The following is a 21,705-nucleotide window of genomic DNA, read 5'->3' on the forward strand; positions in this document are numbered from 1 at the left end:
TTTCATATAGTAAGTAATCAAAATGACTTGCCAAATTTGTTTTTAAGTGATTGTGTAAAGGTGAAGTTTGCCCTGACGAAGTCAAACGACAACTGCTTGCCACCAAACACTCATATAGCAAAAGATTGTGTGTCTGATCTCATTGAAACGTGGTTAATTTCTGGTAAACGTACTGGAATTTCGATGGGCGGTATAGAGTTTGCTCCATAATTTAAAGATAAACTGTCGGTTTTCCTCTTTTTATCACAGCAGCAGATAGCGTTGATTCTACAGTAAAAAAAAACGTCACAGCAGACTGGTTGGAATTAGCCACGACGTGGATTCTGCCATTGTCGACATTCGATAATTTCAAAAACGGGTTCTTTTAAAAAAATATAAAAAGGAACCTGTGAATACCACGCCGGTCTCGGTAATCATGTTTTTAACCCTTTATAGCCCCAGGGGTCACCAGTGACCCCATGACTTTAAAGACCCATACAAGAAAGGTTTCGGCTTTTTCAAATTTTGTTTGACCTTGAAAGCCCAGAGTCCCACCTTTGCCCTGATCTACATAAAATTTTAAATCCGGTAGATGTCACTATAGACTTTTTTGATTGGCACAGCAAGCACACCGGAAGGAAACGTAAAAGTGCTTGATAAGCTACATTTATAAAAAATACCATTTAATTGGTGAACAATTTGCAAATAATGTTGGTAATCCTTGAGTTAAGGCCTTGGAAAGTACCTATAAAAAAGTTAGGTATTCGTAGCACGTATTTTTAAGAAACGGCACGCATTATAATTTCATGGGTGTATGGAACATAGGGCATTGGTGACAAGTGCGATGAATTTTTATGAATCATGTTTTAAGCTTTTCAATGAATATTATTACATAAACATCACATATGGTACTACAAATAATACGTTCATAATCTATTGTCTCAATTTCGGGTCAGGTTTATATTTGGTGATATAGCTATTTGCGTAGGTTATTTCAAATTTTATTGGTATAAATAATCATTGACCAATAAAAGTTGTCAAATATCGCTGGTACAACTTGGGCAGCATCAACACGGACCTAAATAAGGCGTTGTTTAGCTTCAAATACTGAAAAACAAAGGTTTCTGCCCATATGGACCTGCGAAACACGAAAATCGCATGTGGTGGGGGTCCAAAAATTAGTTGTTTGACCAAACATAGTAAAATATTACCTCGATTTCATTCAGGTTGTTACTTGTACTACTAAAGAAATGCATAGCTTCATTCGTTTCAACAAAATTAGAAAGTTATTTTTTTCATTGGGTATACGCCAGAGCCCAATTGGTCACAGGTGGCCCCACCAGAAAATGGGGGTTAACGGTCAAACATCTCTGTTTTTTTTTCATGAAATGTGTTGTTGCACCCATCAACGCAACAAAACGCCATACAAATTGTTACTGATGCTGCCAGGCATATTTATTGCTTAATACTGCTCTTCTGGCAAACTTTATTGTATTTACGTTTCTCGACGTTTCGGCTATTATGCAACAGCCTTCATCAGGAGGAAGTATCTAAGTCTACCACAGTGGACGATTTGAGGCACATAAACAGAAACGCTAAAAAGAAAGAAGAAGTGAAACAACGAAAAAGCGATAAGGGCGAACACACCTGCACAATATACTTATCACAGAAACGTAAATACAATAAAGTTTGCCAGAAGAGCAGTATTAAGCAACTAAACGCTATACATTAATTTTTTTAGTTGCTTAGTATACCCTTGGGCTCGAAAGGGTTAAGTTCAGAATAAAATTAAAACTATGATAATCGTAGTAAATGCAACAATCGGGCAATTCAAAAGTGCGTACGTTCACCCCCATTTTGCAATAGCGATGAACCAACATCTGTCAACAGATCTGTTTGGTGGTGGGGAGCTAACCGGCAGTGCGTGGGATTAATTTCAATGACTTTTGATGAGTTCTCATGAGCATAAGTTGGTTACTCCTTATCTTACTTGAGATACGATTTCAATAAACCTAAACTGTAACCGCTCGTGCGCAACGGGCTAAATCTCTGCACCTTCCATTCACATGGTTTTTTGAAAAAGGACATGCTGTTCGCTCACGGAAAATATTTTTGTGTGAAACATATTATGCAGCAGTACGAAAGTGATTTATTTTAAAAAACAAGAAAGGCAACTGAAAGTGAAAAAGTGCATGATATGCTGGCATAGGCAGAAGTTTCTAAGCAAGTTGGACATATGATTTGTTTGCACAAACATACATGCTTTGCTTTCTTTTGCTATTTGCAGTGCACATATAGAATTTGTTGTTTTGCTCCTAACTAATTTTTTGCTATTTTACTTATTTTCAGACACAATTCACAATGTTGTGATCATTATCGGTTTGCTATCATGGATTCATTGGTTGAAAAATATTTTTCTGATGTGGGTTTTGAAAAGGAAGTGTTGATTGCAGAGGCTGCAGAAAAAATCCAAACTGGTGGCAACAAGATTTTGGCTTTGGTCGAGGCATTGGGAGGTCATCTTACAAGCACCGATGTTGAAGCTAGAGTAAAGGCATGTGAACTTCTGTCGACCGTCTTAAAGAAACTACCAAGTTCAGTTCTCACAAGCAGTGAAATAAATGTCATCGTCAACTTTCTTTGCTGTCGATTGCAGGATCATTACACTTTGCAAGCAGCAATAATAGATGGATTGTGTTGGGCAAGTGCATCGAGTCAGTTGTCTGCTTTGTCAGCTACTGGAATGCTTAAAGCTATGTTTAAAGAAGTACATGTACAGTCATGTTTGCAAGGGGAAAGATATAAAATCTACCTGATTTTAACCAACCTTTTTGATCAGCACAAGATTGAAGTCTCAGCTATGGGTCGGGACTTCCTCTATAGTTTTATTCAAGCTGTCGACGGAGAACAAGATCCCAGAAATTTGCTAGTGGTGTTTCAATTGGCCGCAGACGTAATCAGAAGTGGCTTTAATTTGGAAAACTTGACTGAAGACCTGTTCGAAGTGATTTCATGCTATTTTCCAATCGATTTTAACCCAGGAGCTGCAAACAAAAAAGGCACTATCAGCAGCGAAGATCTCGTTCTTGGGTTACGGGGTGCGCTGTCCTCCACACGCGCATTTGCAAAGTTTTGCATTCCACTGGTGTTGGAAAAAATGGATTCGGATGTTCAAAGTGCAAAAATTGATGCCATGCGAACACTGACAGCTTGTTTGCCCAAATATACAAAAACTGATCTTGAACCTTTTACATCAACAATATGGAAGGCTGTCAAAAGGGAACTAGTACATTCTGTTTCTGAAGAAGCTGAAAAATCAGGTCTGCAACTTTTAACTGAACTTGTGAAAAACATCACCACATGGCCAATAGATGAACACGATGGGTCAAAAGTTGATTTGCACCGGTTCTTGTCAGAGGTTGTCGATGACTGCCTAACTCATCTTAAAGAACCAATACAAGATAAGCTGAAGTGGATGTCTTCCCAAATGATCCTTGCATCTGCAAAAGCGTCACCAGAGGCTTGTAGTGAAGTGGTAAAATCAGTTTTTACGCTAATTATCCACCAGGCTTTGGATAGTGAACAGGATTCTGTCACCAAATCTCCTGTGAGAGTTGACAGTGCCATGGACATGCTTGTCCAGATACTAATCATATGCAAGACATTTATATTTCAACAAAATCCGTTACTGCCTTATAAGTCAGATCTTCTAACTCTAATCCTCGCCAACCTAAGGACCAAATCCGTAACTGTCAAGTGCACTGCCGTAACAGCATGCGCAGCACTTCTTGGACAAAAAGTTCTTACAGATGATGAGGTGGAGGGTGTAGCAACTTTATTGCTGGACATTACCTTGGATGCAACTTGCGACGCAAAAGTTAGAGCCGAAATTCTTGCCACTTTTAGCTATCTTGTTATAATGCAATCTCATATCGTGCGTCGAAGTTTGCTTCCCAAAGTTCTAGAGGAACTTAACAAAATAGAAGTTACTTGCAGTGATGGGACAGCATTGAAAGTTTCTTTGGAATGTGCTACATCACTCTCTGGACACTTTGAAATCTTTCAGGACATCATCAAACCTTTGATGTCAAAACTAGATGAGTGTTCTTTAGATGAAGAGCATTGTACATTTGTCACTGAAACAATTGCTGGCCTAAAATCAATTGCACATTCATATTTATCTGACCAGATGTACGTGGAGTTCATGGCACTGAATGTGTGTCTTCCATTGATGAAACTGTGCATACAATCTTCACTGAGCCCTAGTGCACCTGGGCAGTGTTGTGCCAGCTGTAATGACAGCACTACCGGCTACTCACAAGAATGTATTACACTTCCCCTGATGCAATCAGCTGCCTCGATAATTCGGAATGTCTGCCAAAAACTCCGACCGGGGAAGACGGCCGATTTTGTGTGTAGACTCATATCCGATTTATACATAAACAATGATATTTTAGCATTTGAAATCAAAGACACCCCAAGTTTTCCATTCTTGCCTTTGGACCCTTCTTTGTATCCGTTGCAAACTAGAACTGTATGTTTTTTACCAGCAAGTATCTGTGCCTTTGATCGGTCTGTTGGGATTACTAATGCAGATCAATTACTAAACAAGCTTTTGTTATTGGCAACCAACTCCCCGGATTTGCCAACTTATGTGGGTGCATCCAAAGCTTTTGCTGGTCTGATCAACAAACAAGATCAGATATCCACTGAATTCTTACAAAAGGTTAGTTTTCTTGTATTATATACAATGTATCAAGCCACGAAGCCAGTGCACAGTTATTCGGTATTGGGAGCACACACAATTGCAATTAAACTTATATTTCAGCATAATACGTTCCTTGTAAAAATTTGCAACAATTATTCAACCCGTTGTTTTTTTTCTGATCAGAGGCCTACACAAAAGGTTACACAAAATTTGAATGAAAATATCACTCAACGTACATATGTTTCAAGTAATTTAGTTAAAATGCCATCCTTTGTTCAGTATATTTTATGTTCAAGGGGTTGTATTCATGGTGTGTCATATTTCAGATATCTGAAAGTGTAAAGAAAGCCTGGGAAACGCAAGGCAATGACAAGAGGTTGAACAACAAAAACCAAAGTATCGCATTACTGATTTGGGTGACAAAGGCATTGGCACAGAGGAACCATGTAAACACAATGGAGTTTGTTAAAATGCTCTTGGAGAAGTTTGCTGACCCTGACGTTGGTGAGATGGCAGCTGCCGGATTCAGTATTATCATGCGGGAGTCCGATGAAGTGAGTGCTCCAACTGGTTGAATATTCTCACCACTGAAACCAAATCACCTTGGATGATTTGTTTTAATTTCTTGAATGATTTTGAAATGAATATTTTTCTCATCAAAAATTGTCGACTGACACCATTTATCAGCAAATAAAAAGTTGCAAAAACTCAACACAAAACACGTTTTTGGTTTTGTTCTGCGATATCATTTTATATAAAGTGCAAACATTGGTTATTTGCATTTAAACAATTGTAATTTTTACCCTTTCTTATCCAGGTTCTCAATCCTTCCTCACATGCTGTCATCAGGCTTATGTACAGACAGCGTTTATTTCTTCAAGTTCTCCCCCAAATAGTCGATGCGTTTCAAATAATTAGAGCGGAGTCCGCTTCTGAAACTGATGATCAGATACAGAAAACTAAAGCAAACTACTTAACTGCGCTGTCGGAAATGCTTGTTCTGCTCCCCAAACAAGTGAGTTTGAAGAGAGCTTTGCCATCGAAAATGAATTTTTGTTGAAAGCAGTGGTTTCACACCTGAGGCTCATAACCACTTAGGGGGTGTGGGTTGGTGTCAGGGGGTCCTTGTATATACATATTTTTTTCTGTGGCCTTGTTTTTGTTGTTTTGTTATTTATTTTAAATTAATTTGGGTGTTTGTTTATTCCTACTTATATATACTCCCATATCTACATCTAAATTAACAAGAGCTACAGATATTTTTTTTGATATGGTTGGGAATCACTGGTCTAGGGCCGATAAAAACAAGACAAATTTTCTTGGTTGATTACTTTTCTTTTTTTTGCAGGTTCTTCTTGCCCAGTTCACCAACCTTCTTCCTCTTTTGATGCAATCCTTACAGTCACAAGTTCCTTCATTATTACTCTCTGCCTTGTCTGCCCTGCTTAACCTTATTCAGGTGGGCCCATAATTTATGCCAGAAAAAGGAATACAATGCTCAAGTTCTATGATGTGCATTTGGAGACTGCACACCATAGAAATCATATATGGTTACAAAGAAAACAATTTTTAACTGTAAAGTCTCAATACTTTTTCTTCTATTATTCTGATATGTTTTTTTTTATATTTTATGAGACTACTAAATAGCTTAATATTCCCTTTTTCAGGATATACATGGAAAATGATATGAAAAATAACTTTATTTGTCCACCATGCCTGTGCATGTTGATGGTAGTTATGAAAAAAGTTTTCCAATCCATGGATAGGGGTTTATAGTTTTTGACTAGCATAAAATGCAGTATATACCTAACCTTTAACTGCAATAGTCCATTGTTTCTTATTTTAAAATATATTTTTTATTTCAGGATTCTCCAGAACTTATAGAATCACATGCTGACACATTGCTAGACAGTTTTATGCCATTGTCCACATTTCAAGGCAACATGTCAGTTAGATTAAAGGTAAGTTACGTGCAAAACTGAAACGTATATTTTCAACTTGTTACTTTATGAACCATGTAAAATCTAGCAACATGTGGAAATGAATGTGAAGAAATAACCTAGTTAAAAAATGTTAAGAACGCACTTTGATCTTCCAAAAAATTATCGACAAACTACTTGTGCACTGCAATTAGAAGCTATGAAAAGTTAAAAAAAAAACAATGCAAATTTCAGGCTATCACCTGCATTGGTGCTTTGACCCTGCTACCAGCTTCAACTATACTGCCAGTCAAGCTAAAAGTAATTAGAAGTCTTTGTTCTAATCTGGACGACAAAAAGCGTGCTGTTCGCATGGAGGCAGCCAAAGCGAGATCAGAATGGTGTTTGGTTGGAACATAGAGATAATAAAATTTAATTTGTGGAAGTTGTATATGTGCAAAACCACATCATGTGACTTATCGCAAGTGTTTTTATTGTGTTTTAAATTAACTGCTCAAAGTGGTTTATTTTTGGTGGGTGTAAATTTCTCCGGGGAGGTTATAATACAATTGTGTTTCCATTTTGCTTTATTCTGAAACTACTAGCAAATTTAGTCATTGCATGTCCAAGAATATATATTATGAATGGCAAAATGTTATGTGACAAACTTTACCTGTGCGTTATTTAAGTGTAACATAAAATTAATTGTTCCCATTCTGAATGACACCACTTGCATGACCAATAAAAATAAGTTGCTCCCAATTAATTCGTTTTTTGTTTGTACAAAAAATGTATTACATCTTTACTCCATTGAATTAAATCGTTTCTCATGTCATCTTGACAACCATTAACCACATTTGTATTTTTTGTAAAAAACAGAATTCAAATTGTAAATCCCTTCTGAACACTTCAAAGGTGACCATGTGATACTTTGGGTTTATTTGGTTGCAATAAAACATTCAAACTCTTTCTATCTTATGCACAAAGTTTAACATTTTAAGTCAGTTTTGTGCACGGCAGACACATAGTAGAAGGGCAGGTAATGCTGCAAACGCATACAAGTGCAAGCACGAACAAACGGCAACAATGGAACTTGCGATTAAAACCATTGGTGCAACAAGTACGGATATCAAAGCACACAAAATGAAACTAATTTCTTTAAATTATGCGAAGCAAAAAGAAGTACGCTATACAACATTGAGGAAAACTAGTACGAATTACTGTTAATGTAAAGCAGGTTTAAGTTTGCAATGATCCATTTGGTAAAGTGGTTCCCAAACCGAGGTACGTGATCCCCGTGAATGACATCAGAGAGTAAGCAACAGGCGTTCTTTTTAAATGTGGATTCTGATCTTTAATATCTCTAACCCACATTTTAATACACGAACTATGCCTGTGACAAGAAAGGGTGGCAACAAATAGTTGGGAACCATTGATTTAATGCGGTGACGACATAATATGCCATACATGTGTGTTATTTTACATAAACTACAATGCCAATGTGGTCACCTGATGCTAGCATACTGATGACGTAGAACGTGGGGTCAGGGTAAGAATGCACATTTAAAAAGAGTGGAGAATGTGTGTGAGTAAAGATAGTAGGCAGCAAGAGGAAATGGTATTTGAGAAACAACAAACGAAGAATGAAAAAAAAACACAATCGGTAGACTTGGCACGTTTATCACGAAGCAGGCAAGCACAATGTAAAAATGCGTGGAGCACTACGTAAAAAAATCGACACCACAATTATGAAACTAATCACAATAAAATGTTTTTAACATTAGACCATATGCGGTTGTTAGATATAACAGTGAAGCTTTCAATTTAACTTAACTCCATGTTTATGTACGTTGGGCGAAATACAACTGGGCTAAAAAAGTACGTGTAGTTCTTAGTCACATCTAAGTTTTCTTTGCCAATAAATTCGTAAAACTCTTTGGTATTTAGGTAATCAAACAGTTGTATTCGTAACAAGGCGGTTTATTACCCGAATCTAACAAGGAAAAAGGGACTATGACATTTCCCAATTTCTAAGATAAAGAATTATAATCTTGGGCTTTTTGAAATATTCCCTTTGTGAATATGCACACACATTCGTTTTCTGATGCCTAAGACGATATTTCAAGCTAAAAACTTTCACTCGCCGAAACCCATGGAATATTCATCCACCACCAAAATTTGGGACCGCCTCCGCCATTGTTATGTAATTCCGGATATGTATAAATCTACCAAAGTTAGAATAAATTCCTCTGCAAAGTATCACTTATATTAACACTGTGAACGATAACCTAAAGGTTCTTTCTTCGGTCGCAAGACTGTACCATTTCCTGGAATGTATTTTACTGACGTTGCGCTCCGTTGAACTGTAACCGAGTGACCGTGGCGCCGTCCGCCGGGACCGACCTCCTGAATTCCCGCCGGATTTTCCGAAATAGTCGAGAAGCGGTTTGTTCCGTTCGCCTTCGCCTTGATTTTGAGTCCAGTAAAAATTCCGAACGAATGTCGTTTTTTGATCTGACGATTTTTGTTGGGAAGTTGACGGCGTCTAACCACCGAACCGTTGACTGTGACAGTGTTGTTGTTATGGTTACTGTTAGGATTGTCCTGCATTGTCCCATCTTCTGATATTGTGGAAAAACCGCGTGATCCAGAGACCTGCACACAGTTCATGTGTGTTGAAAATATATGGGTGCTTGTGGAGGGATTACAAAATTAAAAAACTGTTTTTTAGTTCAAAACATTTCTAAGGCTCTTTCCAAAAATGTAATAAAATCAAAGCAGTGAAATAAAAAATATTTCTTGTTGGTGTGACAGAAGGCGTCGTTTATAAACGTTGCGAAGCAATAACTTTTTAGGACTTGTTGTGACAATTTCACTGCCTTCGTTAAATTGTTTCTGTTAAAAAATCAAATATTTTCTAAAAACTACTGTGCAGCCTACATTCGTCAAACGTCCAAAGGTACAAAAATATAACAAGAAAATTCTATTCTTACCGAAGGCGGCGCAAAACTCCCAATAACAGAAATAAGCTTGAGTTCGACTTCGGGTTTTTCGGTGATTTCGTTAGCAATCTTGTCGTGGTCGCTCCATTTCGCATCAACACCATCTACAGCCACCACGGCATCGTTGTTGCGAATTCCAAGTTGCTGCGCAAATATCATAAGTGTGAATTGCAGTATTGTAAAAGTACAAAGCATATCATTATAGCCGCGATTCTTCATAAACAAATATGGGGGTTCCATGAGCAATTTAAACGTCTGGGTTGACTTGACGTTTGTGATGTATTGAAATTCCTTGTCAACTTAAACACCCTTTGCAAAGTTCCGCGGAAAAAAATTGGGGGAAACATCCGAGGATAAAAAGGTATGGGAAACACTGACATTGCATGATTGCATTTACAAAAAACGACATTACAGAAAATAACATTGAAAACAAAGCGACATGAAAAAAAATAATTTACATAATTTGAATTCACATCGAATATCCGTCAGGTTTACTTCAGGAAATCCTGGAGGTTTTGTCGAAAAACGTTAAAACAATTTTAATATGACACGAGTTTGTGTGGCCTCCACATATACGGGGTGTTAGAATAATTTTAATACAGGATATTTTATTTTTTAACAGGACAGGAAACTGCTTTACATTTCCATCGTAACGCCCACAAGTAAGAAATAAAACGAAAAAATTTAAAGCAATCGGCTTCTAAGCATTTTTTTATCGTCCACCCTCAGAACAGCTTTTGAATATTATTTTTACCCCCATGCTTCGGTCTATAATGCTTAATTACGATGTCATAGTTCAAAAACAATGTCCAAGTATGATTAGTTGTTTAATAACTTCTAAAAAGCATGATGTTGAATGGCGTGTATATATATCTCACATTGTGAAACGAAAGCAGAGTCAAATTAACATCGATAAATTTTGAGAAGAATTTCAACCTCAAAAAGTTCGCAACATTCAAGATCTAAATGTACCCCTGGTGGAGAGCAATATGACGTAACAATAACAACCCCCTCACCCTTTCCCCAGAAAAGAAGTTTAACAAAGAAAAAAAAATACGTTGTATATGTCCTTTTTAAACAAAAAGGGAGTTACCATGGCAACGTCGTCCAGGTTGCTCACGATCACTGGACCGTTTCCCTGCAAGGTGAATGAACATTTCTCTTCCTGTGTTGTCAGTCTCACCGTTCGGATCGGACTCAGTCGGTTGTGTGCGCAGAAAATTGAGACCGGGCCCTTTGGAATTAAACGATATTGTTGAAGTCGGGATTTAGAATAAAATAACGTGCTTCAAAAAGATGATGTATAGACTGTTGCGTACACATGGTTTATTAAATTGATTTTATTATTTTTTACATCCAAACAATCCTGCTCAAGCTCAATATAAATGTCGCTTTTCTTGACTGTTTTAAACATATCACAAGAATGAAGTACTTCAGCACTTACCAAACGATGAAATAGATCTGATGATGGCACACTGGAAAACGCCGGAGCCACCATGTCGCTCTCGTATTCAGTAAAGGCTAAAAAACAAGGCGCCCGCGTCACAACATACTATGTAATATGTTTGTTTTACTATGTAAGATGTTTGTTTTCACTGTGTAAGTAATTTGAATTGTGACGTCACAAAAGAACGTCACGTAGCCCGTTTTCAAACATCCTTATGACGTCTGACTTGAAATGCACTGTGTGCTTTGGAACGTTGGTAATAAAGTCACTTTTATGGGTGTAACAGACATACATTGTGACGTCACAATGAAGTGGAGCGTCACAAGGAACTCTCCAAAAGCCGGGAGGAATTGTCAAGTGGTTCTTCAACTGATCATAGAAATATGACAAACTTCACATATCTTATCCACTTTATTTCGCTTCATAAGAGCTTTTGTCTTTACTTGAAAAGGGTTTTAAACGTCTTCAGAAAAGCTCTCCAAATAACTTCTTGACGCATGGCCTACTTACAGCTAACACGCTTGTGCTGAGCTGTGATTCCACATTAAGCAAGCATGCTGTATTCTAACGTACTTTAACTTTAATATGGTTTATAAACCGGGTATTTCTGTCTGTGCAAAAACCCACTTCCTTCTACCAATACCCACAGAGTTGAATAATGTTGCTATGATAGCTGTGTAACCACAGACGAGCAAAATAGTGCAATTTAAATCATATCATGAACCTACAATTGCAACATGTACTCACGTTGGATGTCTGGAGCGCCGATTATTTCAAAGAAATCTTCTTCAGTGTCAACCTCGGCAAACTTGCACACAGATCTGTTGTGAGCGTGCTGCAGGTATTCCTGAACAAACACATGGGGTTAATGTTGAAGTTTTGTATGGCTGTGCTACGTTTAAAATCCGGAAACGGCAAGGACTTTTGCAAAGGTCTGGATATAAGTCAGTGCTGGATATAAGTGGCATTTAAAATAAAGCTTTCCATAAAGGTCTCTTTTGTTTAAGTAAATTCTTCCGTTACCCTTTGTGCTGGTAAGTCAGCATTAAATTTTAGATATTTATGTGGCAGGAATTTCCATGACTGTACAACCCATTGCTGTTGACGCTCAAGCAAAGTCTGGACACAACCACTAATCGGAAAACGACGTTCGTTAATCTGTGATAATGTTTCCAGGTAAAAAGCGTCATCAAATAAATCATTTAAAAATGAGAGCTGTTCTAACGTCAACGGAAAGTTCGTGACTGTGGTCGCCAGAGTCATTTCTCTAATCCTGCGACGCCACAAAGCGCCTTGTGACGTCACAAACACGCGCATAGGCGGCAAAGGTGGCTTTCAGGGATTGGCTTGCTTTTATTCGGAAGGGGACAAGCCTATGCCTGTCTAAATAACTTTTCTCGTGGTTTTGCGGAGGTCCACGCCAGCTGAATGCGAAAAAGCACTTTTTTCACTACAAATCTAGCATGTCGGGGGTTCGCTAAACAACTCAAACGGCGAAAAACAACAGTTCACCTTTAAAATATCGACAGTCCTCATCATTTTGCACAAGCTGTGTGTCTGCAGCGCCATTTCATGGAAAAATACGGCCTGTCGCAAATGAGATTTTCCTGCAAAAGGAAAAATATTCAATAAAATGAAATCATGCTTGGACTTCATCAAGTAAGGTGTTCATTGCAACTGAAATTGCAATTTTTTATATTTTACAACTGATAGAAGCTGCGAAGCAGCTGTGTCGGGGCCTTGAATGCTCAGGGTCGTGAGTTCCAATCTCACCGGGAGCGTGAATTTCTCACAATTTTATGCATTGACTTCATAGCAATCTTTACCGAGTCTCCTTCTGTCTTCTTTGCGTTGGGCGACATCGTCATGGTTCGGATGATCCTCAGTGTATTTCTTACCCAGGTATAAAGTTGAAAGTAGTTTGGTGATCTCAACGGGCTCCGCGGCCTCTGCGCACAAACAATAAGGTTTATAGAGTGATCGTCAAACCGCGTCTACATTGACTGTAGAAAACCAAAGTAGGTGTGCCAAAGTACTGGGTATGGAATTTAACAATACAGATTCAATATATATTTGTACTTTTTATTCATTCATGCCTCACTCAGTCACTCAAAAACACAAAAACCTGACTCAAAAAACACAAAATTTTTTTATAGCTACAGACAGTTTACAGCTGGTGACTAAGGACGTTCTTCCCAGACAACTGTCTGGGCCTAGGGACAAATGTCGATGTGTTGGGAACCAAAATAGATACAAACCAATGGACATAATAGACAATTGACTTTATACAAACACATCTCACCGTGTTGTTCCAACAGTCCAATGCCGGCGTAGTAATGAGCCAGCGCTCTGTAGTGATGTGCCTTGACTTGCGCCATGTTGATCCACGAATATGGAACGTATGATTTCACTTCCTCCGATAGGAAAGCTTTATCTGCTTCCTCGTATTTCACAGAAACCTGTTGAAAAGTAGACATAATTTTTGCTGCAGCTCGCGGACAAGATATTTTTTAGTCATATTTTTTTTTTTTTCATAAATAAATAAAAAAAACGGGGTTTGCAACGAACAGAGCAGAATTCCATCGCCAATTGCAGGCTTATAACAGCGCTCGAGGTGAGATTCGAACTCGCTACCTTTGGGTTTTGACATTCTGATGCAAATAAACCATATGCAGTGTTTCTTAACTCGTATGAGTCTGTGCAGCTCCTGCACCTTTTCTAACAAACAGTGGAGTCATGTAACAGCGATCCAACATATTTAAAACACGCACAAAGACCTGAATCTATGAAAACATCGACAAGTATTGTTGGATGTTTTGAAAAGTTCAGCCATCATGAGAAACACAATTAAACCAGCTAAACGTTGAAAAATGACATTTTTTCGAAAGTTCAGGCTTGTCCACCAGTGCATATGTGTAAAGATGTAAAACTACGAACAAACTTGTTGTGAAGAGACTTATATGGATCAGTATAACTAGTATAACGTCCCTTGAGGACACATTTCAAACTACAGGCTTCAGTCTGATGGTTGTATATAGACAAAACCCGTTCTGTTTCAACAAGGCATAAAACTTTAATGGTCGTCTGCATTTGAAAAGGAAACCGCAACAAAAAGAAGTAAACGCTCTTCGCGCGTTGTGAAGGTCCCGTAATAAAGTAGCAACGCATTAAAATTTAAAACCTCTGGCAAAACAGCAGCTGGTGGACTCAATGGATGGGTTTTTATTGCACAAATAGTTAAGCGTGCTTAGGGGCTGCTTGAGGTTTGTAAGAACTGAAACCACAAGTGAATTTCCACCAACCCTTCATACTTTTCATCAATTAAATAACGATTTGAAATACGTAGGTATGTGTTTTTTATGCACATTTTGGTGAATAGATAATGTGTTTTGGCAATATTTAATCAGTATTTTTCATTTTGTTGCATATTATTAATTTATATTATTCCATGTTATGTATCTGCCGTACAATCTGCTATGTTTACTTTCATTTTAGTATTTGCAGAAACTGAGGATGCCCTTGCAGGCGAAATTGATTTTCCAATGTTTATAATAAACCTGCTGACTTCAATCTTAAATTTCGAAAGTTTCAAATTATTGGCTTATGTATTTCATTTTTACTTTCCAATTTAATAATCTATTTTGTTTCTTAAAATTTAATCTATTTTCCTGCAACAAAATATCAGTCTTTTTGAACCAAGCAAACTTTTACCTGCATCGCCTCTTGAGATATGGACGCGCATTTTCCAAGCTGTATCTCGAACCCACCGAGAACTTTCCGTTCCAGAACGCATTCCTGAGCTTGTGCCAACATAAGGAGGGTGAGAGAACGTAAAAAGTCAGGACTCAGGTCGGCGCTGGGTGCATTTACGAAGTTGGAACGCACGTAGTCAAACGCACCTGAAAAGGTAAAATATTCGGTTAGAACCAGATTAAACTGGTTTTGTGGTATGGTATGTGTTGGGCAATACAAAAACACTTTAGAGGTGACATAAAATAGTATCGTTAAGTTTACAATTATAACTGAGTACATTACGATTGCGCAATACCATTCTTATTTTGATGGCTCTTAACATTTACACTGAGGGCTTGCACATCGTTAGGTCATAAACACAAACTGCTAAACTCTATGTTGCCGTCTCCACTATAAAACCGCCTTAGAAGCAGAGACGTCTGCGAACCTTACATACCATTCTACAACTAAACATTCGTTTAAACCAGCGGTTCCAAACTTTCACGAACAAGCGACGAATAATTATCCTTTAACAAAATGTTATGCGACGACACACAAAAATGTTGACGAAAACATATGGAGAATTCGTTTGCCTACATAACTACGTATTTCTTAGGAACATAACTCACGGTTTTTGTAAATCTTTAATATGAACAAGATAGCCCATACAATGCTACGTATTTCTGTCAGTGCAACAATTGACAAGCCACTTGAAAAATACCACACGGAAATAGACATTCGTAAAGATCCTTTGAGACATACTCTACGAATGCTATGTAAAGCAAGCATGCGACACCGCGACACCACAACAACTTCATAACGACACATTAGTGCAACGTGACGCCCTTGTTAAAAACCTTCGGTTTGTACTAGTAGACTGTTACAATGAATTGCATCTGGATTTATATTAAAGTTTACAGCGCACCTGCGGAGCTTTGGAAGGCTTCAATGGCGACATTGATTCCCTTTCGCCGCGTTCTGTCGGCTCGAGTACCAAGTTGCGAGTACAGAGCGGCAACGTTAAAAATCACGCCCGCTTTTTCCAGCGATGCTGAACGTTGGACCGCAGGCACTCCTGTTATGGAATCGTACCTGAATAATAAAAAGTGGAAGTTTTATATCACAAGTAAATGTTGAGGTTGACGAAGTTCCAGCCTGTTCTATCGGAATAGCGACTTACTTGTTGTTGTATGAGGCTACACAGTTCACAAACTTTGAAATCATTAAACTATGACGGACTCTTTAATTATTTTAGTTCGTTTTTGATAACTGCATGTGCGACAAATTTTGCTTGGAATCAGGAGATTTCGGGGAAAATATCAATTCGACCCATTATTGGGTTTGATTGATACGTAAATTTTATGCATAATTTTACATCACAAATGGGTAATACCAAATATGTCAAATCAAGTGTACTTTGCTCAATAAACAACTACGCAGATGAACAATATACAAAGAAATAAAATGGCATGGGCACCGATACAACCATGAAGGTTGTTAAGTCAGGTGAAGTTACAATGCGAGGCAATTGTTTTCCAATCTCAGCTACAGGGTCAGGCCAAAAGGTGATAGTGTCATAGCTGAATTCAAAAAGAAACGGTTGGCTGTTTACGTTTAAACAACAAAAACAGTTGCCAAATTCTTTATCATCATTCGTTGGTTTGGGCCATGCAGTTCCCTTTGTATGCTAAAATAACAGGGGTACGCGGAGTGGTAATTAGTCGGGAGCTATCTCTATTTTGCTCATAAATACAAAGGTTTAAGTGTATTCTTTTTTTCTTGTGGAGGGCTTACTTCCAGCGATATTATGGCCGTTGTGTGTTTGGGTCTTGTACGATAGCAACTAGGCAGAATTACAACTAACTTATATCAAGCAAGCGATGTGTTCCCTTGTTTGTGGCCCCAATACACAATCTTGAAAGTTAATTAAAGTTACGCCTCTTATAATGCCATAAGTTGACATTATGAACAGTAAATGAAGTAATAAATGAATACTATTATTTGCAAAATTGTCTCGCCAGCGGAAAATATAGGAATAGATAACCAACAGCAATAAATGGGTTTTCAACCCGTGGTATAGACGGTTTTGTGTTCACAAACCTTTCTAGCTACTTGACATTCACAGGTTGTCACAAAGAAAATTGTTTGAGCGAATTACAACACGCCCATGATACTTGAAATGCGATCCAGCAACAACAAATACGTTCGACAGCACAGTGCGAACAGAATCATTGTTCGAAAATTGATCCCTTGTGCGTAGTAAAACTGTCAAATAACAGGGCGGAAACGATAATAAAACTAAAACTCAAATGGCCCCAAACAATTTACATAAACAAGTAATGTGCAACGTTAACAGGCGTATGTACTGTACTCTGTTACATCAAAACCGGTTCTCTTTCAAATAAAAGTTTGCTAGAAAACAACCGCACAAAACAGGAACACTTTTCAAGTTCAACCAATCGATTTGAACTTTGTATTGTTTCTCTCTTACGTTTCTCTATTACGCAACAATACAAACAATTCTTATTTCAAGTCGGCTTGTGTCAACAACGCACGTGGTCGTCATTAAAATTACAAACTCGTCACACACAGAAGACGTATTTCGAAATGAAATGTTTGTTTTCGGGAAGTTTTGACGACGGAGGAATGCCAGGTATTGCTTTTCGCGTTAAAGAAGTATTTCTCAAAGTAGTAAAAGGTCTTTGTGGGTGGATTTTCCAGTAAAGTTACGCACGCAAGTGTACTGAAACTGCGTCTACGGTCATTTTGTATTTGTTTCTATTGGATAAAATAAACAAATGTACACGTGATTCAGGATGGATATTTTTGAAAACACTATTTTAAGACATCCGGTTCTTTAATAAACAGAATGTACAGCACGGGAATGAAAGAAAAATGCCAACCAATTTCCTTTTGTATCTTTGACACGATCCGTAACGTCCTAACCCAAGTAGTGCGACCGTAGCTCTAGAAACGAGCTTCTCAAACTTTCTCACACAACGCATCCTTGTTTGTTTACACCAAAACCACACTAGTGTTTACATCTTCCAGCAAAAAACGACAGTTCCTTTTAGGATTTACGTCCAAACACAAGAGCCGTGGGCAATCTGTAACGCTGCACATGACATGCTTACAAATGGCTTAGACGTTAATAGAAGGAACATTGGTCAATGGTACGCATGTCACAGGGGTCGGTGGTGTTATTGTGCGACCGGCTTTGTTTGGAAATTAATTGGTTACTTTTCTGCACTTGACACTGGACTTTGATTGATAAGGAAACCCCGTGGAAAATTTTGTGTCCATTTTAACAGATAACCCTGATTTAACATGATCAACATAAACCAGACAAATCCAACACTAAATTCAGAGTGGTTGATTTATATATTGGCTACAAGATTTACTTGAAATAAATTTTACTTGATTTAAAAAATATATTTCGCTTACCAATGAAAAAACACACTTAAGGGCCGATGTGGCGGCAGAAATCTGCTCTCAACATGTTGAATTTGATGATAATATTCCAAAAGTAAATCAATGCCCTCCTGGGTTCGAGCAGGGGTTCGTATTGAGTTACGGAGATCGGCAAAATCGGCCAATTCTTCACTGTAGCTGCTTGGATCTTCACCATAGTGAGAGGATATAAATCCCTGAATGTGTATTAAAAAGTTGAAAAATTTTTTTAAAACAGCTGTTTTTTGCCATGTATTTTTCACTCCCAAAATGGAAATAGCATTGATAAAGTTATTAATACAAAAAAAATAACATCCCTTTGGCGATAAAATTGTATCTTTTTTAAGTCATAAAAGAAAAACAAAATATTATATTTGGTATGAACCCAATCAACATACAGGCTCAAGATACTTCTTTGGTCAGATTGTGACATGGCTGTTATTTATCACAGAACAATCATTGGCATTTACAAGGACTTTTAAATCAAGTTGATTGTTCCTGTTCTATTATTCCATTAAACACATGGCTTGTGGTGGGTTGGTTAAAAACCAGAATCTATTTAAATTGCCTGGCTACCACTTCTCAAATTACTTGTTGAATCACTCAAATCAATTGACGAGAGCCAGCAAAGTGGTAACATAAGTGGATTGTATAGAAAATAGAAATATTTACACCATTATGGAATTTCTTCAATACGGCGTGTCAGTTCCATGACTATTAACTTTCAATAGCTGTCATTATGGAATGTTTGTTGTTGTTTTTTGATAAAACTATACATAGCCAAGCCCCAAAAGACTGCTACACTGCACCAAAAAAGGCAAAAAAACAAGTTTCCAGAAAATACGAATTCAGCCTTAACAATTGTGTGTGGAAACACCAGATATAGAAAAAAGGCATAACCCTTCAATAATGTATAAACAGATGAAATGGACAATTTATAGGACAAGAGAAAGACAGCTGCTGTTACATGCAAAGTTGATATTGTGTAAAAAAATCTTCCAGCTATCTACCAAATAGGCTTGGTTCGATTTTGATATAAGGTAGAAGCCATACCTCAAACATGTCCATAAATTCCAATTCCTTGGTGTCCTTGAGTCCAAGTGGTATCATGGGTATGGACACTGCTTTGCCACTAGAAGAAAAGACAGGTGTTCCCCATTACAAGGAGCTCCTCATGCTAATTGATGTTAATTACAGGATCACACAAGAGATGGGCATAACATGACACAACATCACTGGTGATTTAAATACATGTTACAAGTGGCTACAGCGGTCCAAATTATGTCAGACAAGGTCAGAGACATGCTTTTAATTGCTAAATGTTGGTAAACTTTTAAACTATTGACTGCATAAATGGACATACACAGCTTTGTGAGTTAATCTTATTTGTACATGCGTAACCAAATACATTTACACAATTCCTTGTTTGCCAAGTTACATCCTTTATTATGCCCTTGACAGGATGTAAATATAATTTGCTAAATAAGCAAATATTGATTTAGATGTATCCCCTCGGCGACAAATAAAAATGTGGAAAAAACACAATATGCTGAACAATATAAAACACATCAAGTCATTATAAATAAGAAGATAGTAATGAACCTTTTGTTTTGGTATGGATCAACTGAAGAATTCAGTTCACTTAGTTCTTCTTTCAGCAGTTGAAGATTGGAGTTCACAAAGCTCAGTTCAAGTGCAACTGTGTCCTTCACTTTCTGGTTTGAAGTGGCACTAAATATTGAATAGATGCAGTATAACGTTCATAGTGTAAAAATGACAGAATTTTTTAATGATTTAAAAAAGGCATGGAATTTACATATCTGGAGTTCTAAAGTGAATGATCCTAAATTTTAGTTTTGAAATTGTGCCACTGCAACAAATTTGCATATATGTTTGAAATTACTTAGGCCTTTCGAATTAAGAGACTGGCACATACTGTTGAAAATAGTGACATGGTTCAACTGATGATGGCACAAGCTCATGACAAAATGTTTTAAATAAATAACATGTTGTCAATATTTTCAACAGTATGGGACAGTCTCTTTATACTCAGAATTATGAGTAAATCTGAAAATAGTGTTCCTATTGAAAGCTTTTATTGCCAAAAATGAGTAATTAAAAAGAGCTGTGTCTGGGCAAACAGAATAGAATGTGGAGAAACAGTGAGACTGTAAACCAATATATACCACTTTGGGACAAATGAATGTGGGTGGATTTGAGAATTGGCTTTGCCCTACTGACTCATGACAGTCAAAGATATTATCAGCGCCCTCTCAGATTCCAATAGTGCGCATCATAATGTGTGTATAGTGCCCTGCAAACCACACCTGGGTTGCCAGTGTGTGATTAGGCAAGTGGGCATGTAATCTAGATGTCTGCGTTGGGCTTGTGCTGTGGTACATCATGGCGCGCATGTGCTCTTGATCAGCTTAAGCACATGCTTGCTTGACCATATCCTAACCCCAGGGCATAAATGCACACAAAGTACCGGCTTAAGCAACGTTTGCGTCACCGATGTAATTTTAAGGCAAAATAGATTGTTGTTTTAAGTAGATTTAATTTCCGTTGTTCAGCAATTACATTAAAAGTGGAAAATTCGATATGTTCCAAAAGACTACTAATGATTATTTTCAAAAATGACTAAACTCATGAAATAAACTTTAACTATAAGTGAAAACGTTTGAACTATTTCAGGTGAATTTGTATCTAACATCAGTTTCAAAGAAACAAAAAACATCAAATGATACTTAAAATGACTCTCTTACTTGTATAAATTTTCTGCTCCAGCTCTGAGTCTCATTTGCTTGCACAACTGCTGGTTAATCACAGTTCTTTGGCTCTGCATCTTGCTTCTTTGTGTAGACAGAACTGGATTGCAACCCTGATTAAAGAAAATTTGTATTATTATTTTTTATATAGTTCATTGAGTAGGAAATCATTTTTTAACATAATAATTTGCATGACTATTTCTTTTCTTTCATAATAGAGATATTGCTATACCTACTTACAAGTTTATTGATAATTTCATTGATAAAAAACAACATGCCTCATAACAAATATAGTAAGAAGCACAGCATACTCAAGGTTGACCTACCTTTCTGGGTGAAGGAGTGGCGCTAAGCGGCCTAAGGATCTCCATTTTTACTAAACTTTGTACTTGTACGTTCGGAATTTTAATAAAGTAGACAACCGTTATCCGATACGTAAATGAAACAAAATGAGATTGAGTCCGATTTGGCGTCGACCGTTTCCATGTGTTTCCCTTTTTCTTTCAATTGTCTTATGGGTCTGCCTTTTTTCTTTCAGGTCTCTTAAATCATCTCGGATTGTGGAAATCAAATTTTACGAATTATTGTAGAAATATTAGGGTGTTTTATACGTAATATATATTTTACGTCGTAGAAGGTTTTGCATGGAATGCATTTTGTCATTTGGTTAGGCCTCAACAGTTTAAATTTTCGCGTCGCG

At 37.4% G+C, this 21,705-nt stretch overlaps 2 protein-coding genes across 2 annotated transcripts; one reads left to right on the plus strand and one right to left on the minus strand.

Annotated features, from left to right (window-relative positions):
* Nucleotides 1-2,333: 2,333 nt before the first annotated feature.
* On the plus strand, nucleotides 2,334-7,039 carry LOC145906534 (MMS19 nucleotide excision repair protein homolog). Its single transcript, XM_082993966.1, has 6 exons — nucleotides 2,334-4,705; nucleotides 5,014-5,241; nucleotides 5,505-5,702; nucleotides 6,036-6,146; nucleotides 6,553-6,648; nucleotides 6,862-7,039. Exons 1-6 carry the CDS (start codon nucleotides 2,369-2,371, stop codon nucleotides 7,024-7,026), a joined length of 3,135 nt encoding a protein of 1,044 aa, XP_082850092.1. The 5' UTR covers nucleotides 2,334-2,368; the 3' UTR covers nucleotides 7,027-7,039.
* A 1,825-nt stretch (nucleotides 7,040-8,864) lies between these two features.
* On the minus strand, nucleotides 8,865-21,440 carry LOC145906535 (rhophilin-2-like). Its single transcript, XM_082993967.1, has 15 exons — nucleotides 21,332-21,440; nucleotides 21,003-21,118; nucleotides 19,840-19,968; nucleotides 19,291-19,369; nucleotides 18,232-18,434; nucleotides 15,713-15,879; nucleotides 14,767-14,954; nucleotides 13,358-13,514; nucleotides 12,882-13,004; nucleotides 12,568-12,662; nucleotides 11,803-11,902; nucleotides 11,053-11,129; nucleotides 10,702-10,842; nucleotides 9,600-9,752; nucleotides 8,865-9,261 (listed from the first exon to the last, which is right to left on the minus strand). Exons 1-15 carry the CDS (start codon nucleotides 21,374-21,376, stop codon nucleotides 8,875-8,877), a joined length of 2,160 nt encoding a protein of 719 aa, XP_082850093.1. The 5' UTR covers nucleotides 21,377-21,440; the 3' UTR covers nucleotides 8,865-8,874.
* Between the last annotated feature and the right edge of the window lie 265 nt (nucleotides 21,441-21,705).

Source organism: Ascidia mentula, chromosome 6 (assembly GCF_947561715.1).
Source record: "Ascidia mentula chromosome 6, kaAscMent1.1, whole genome shotgun sequence".
NCBI classification, from domain to species: Eukaryota; Metazoa; Chordata; class Ascidiacea; order Phlebobranchia; family Ascidiidae; genus Ascidia; species Ascidia mentula.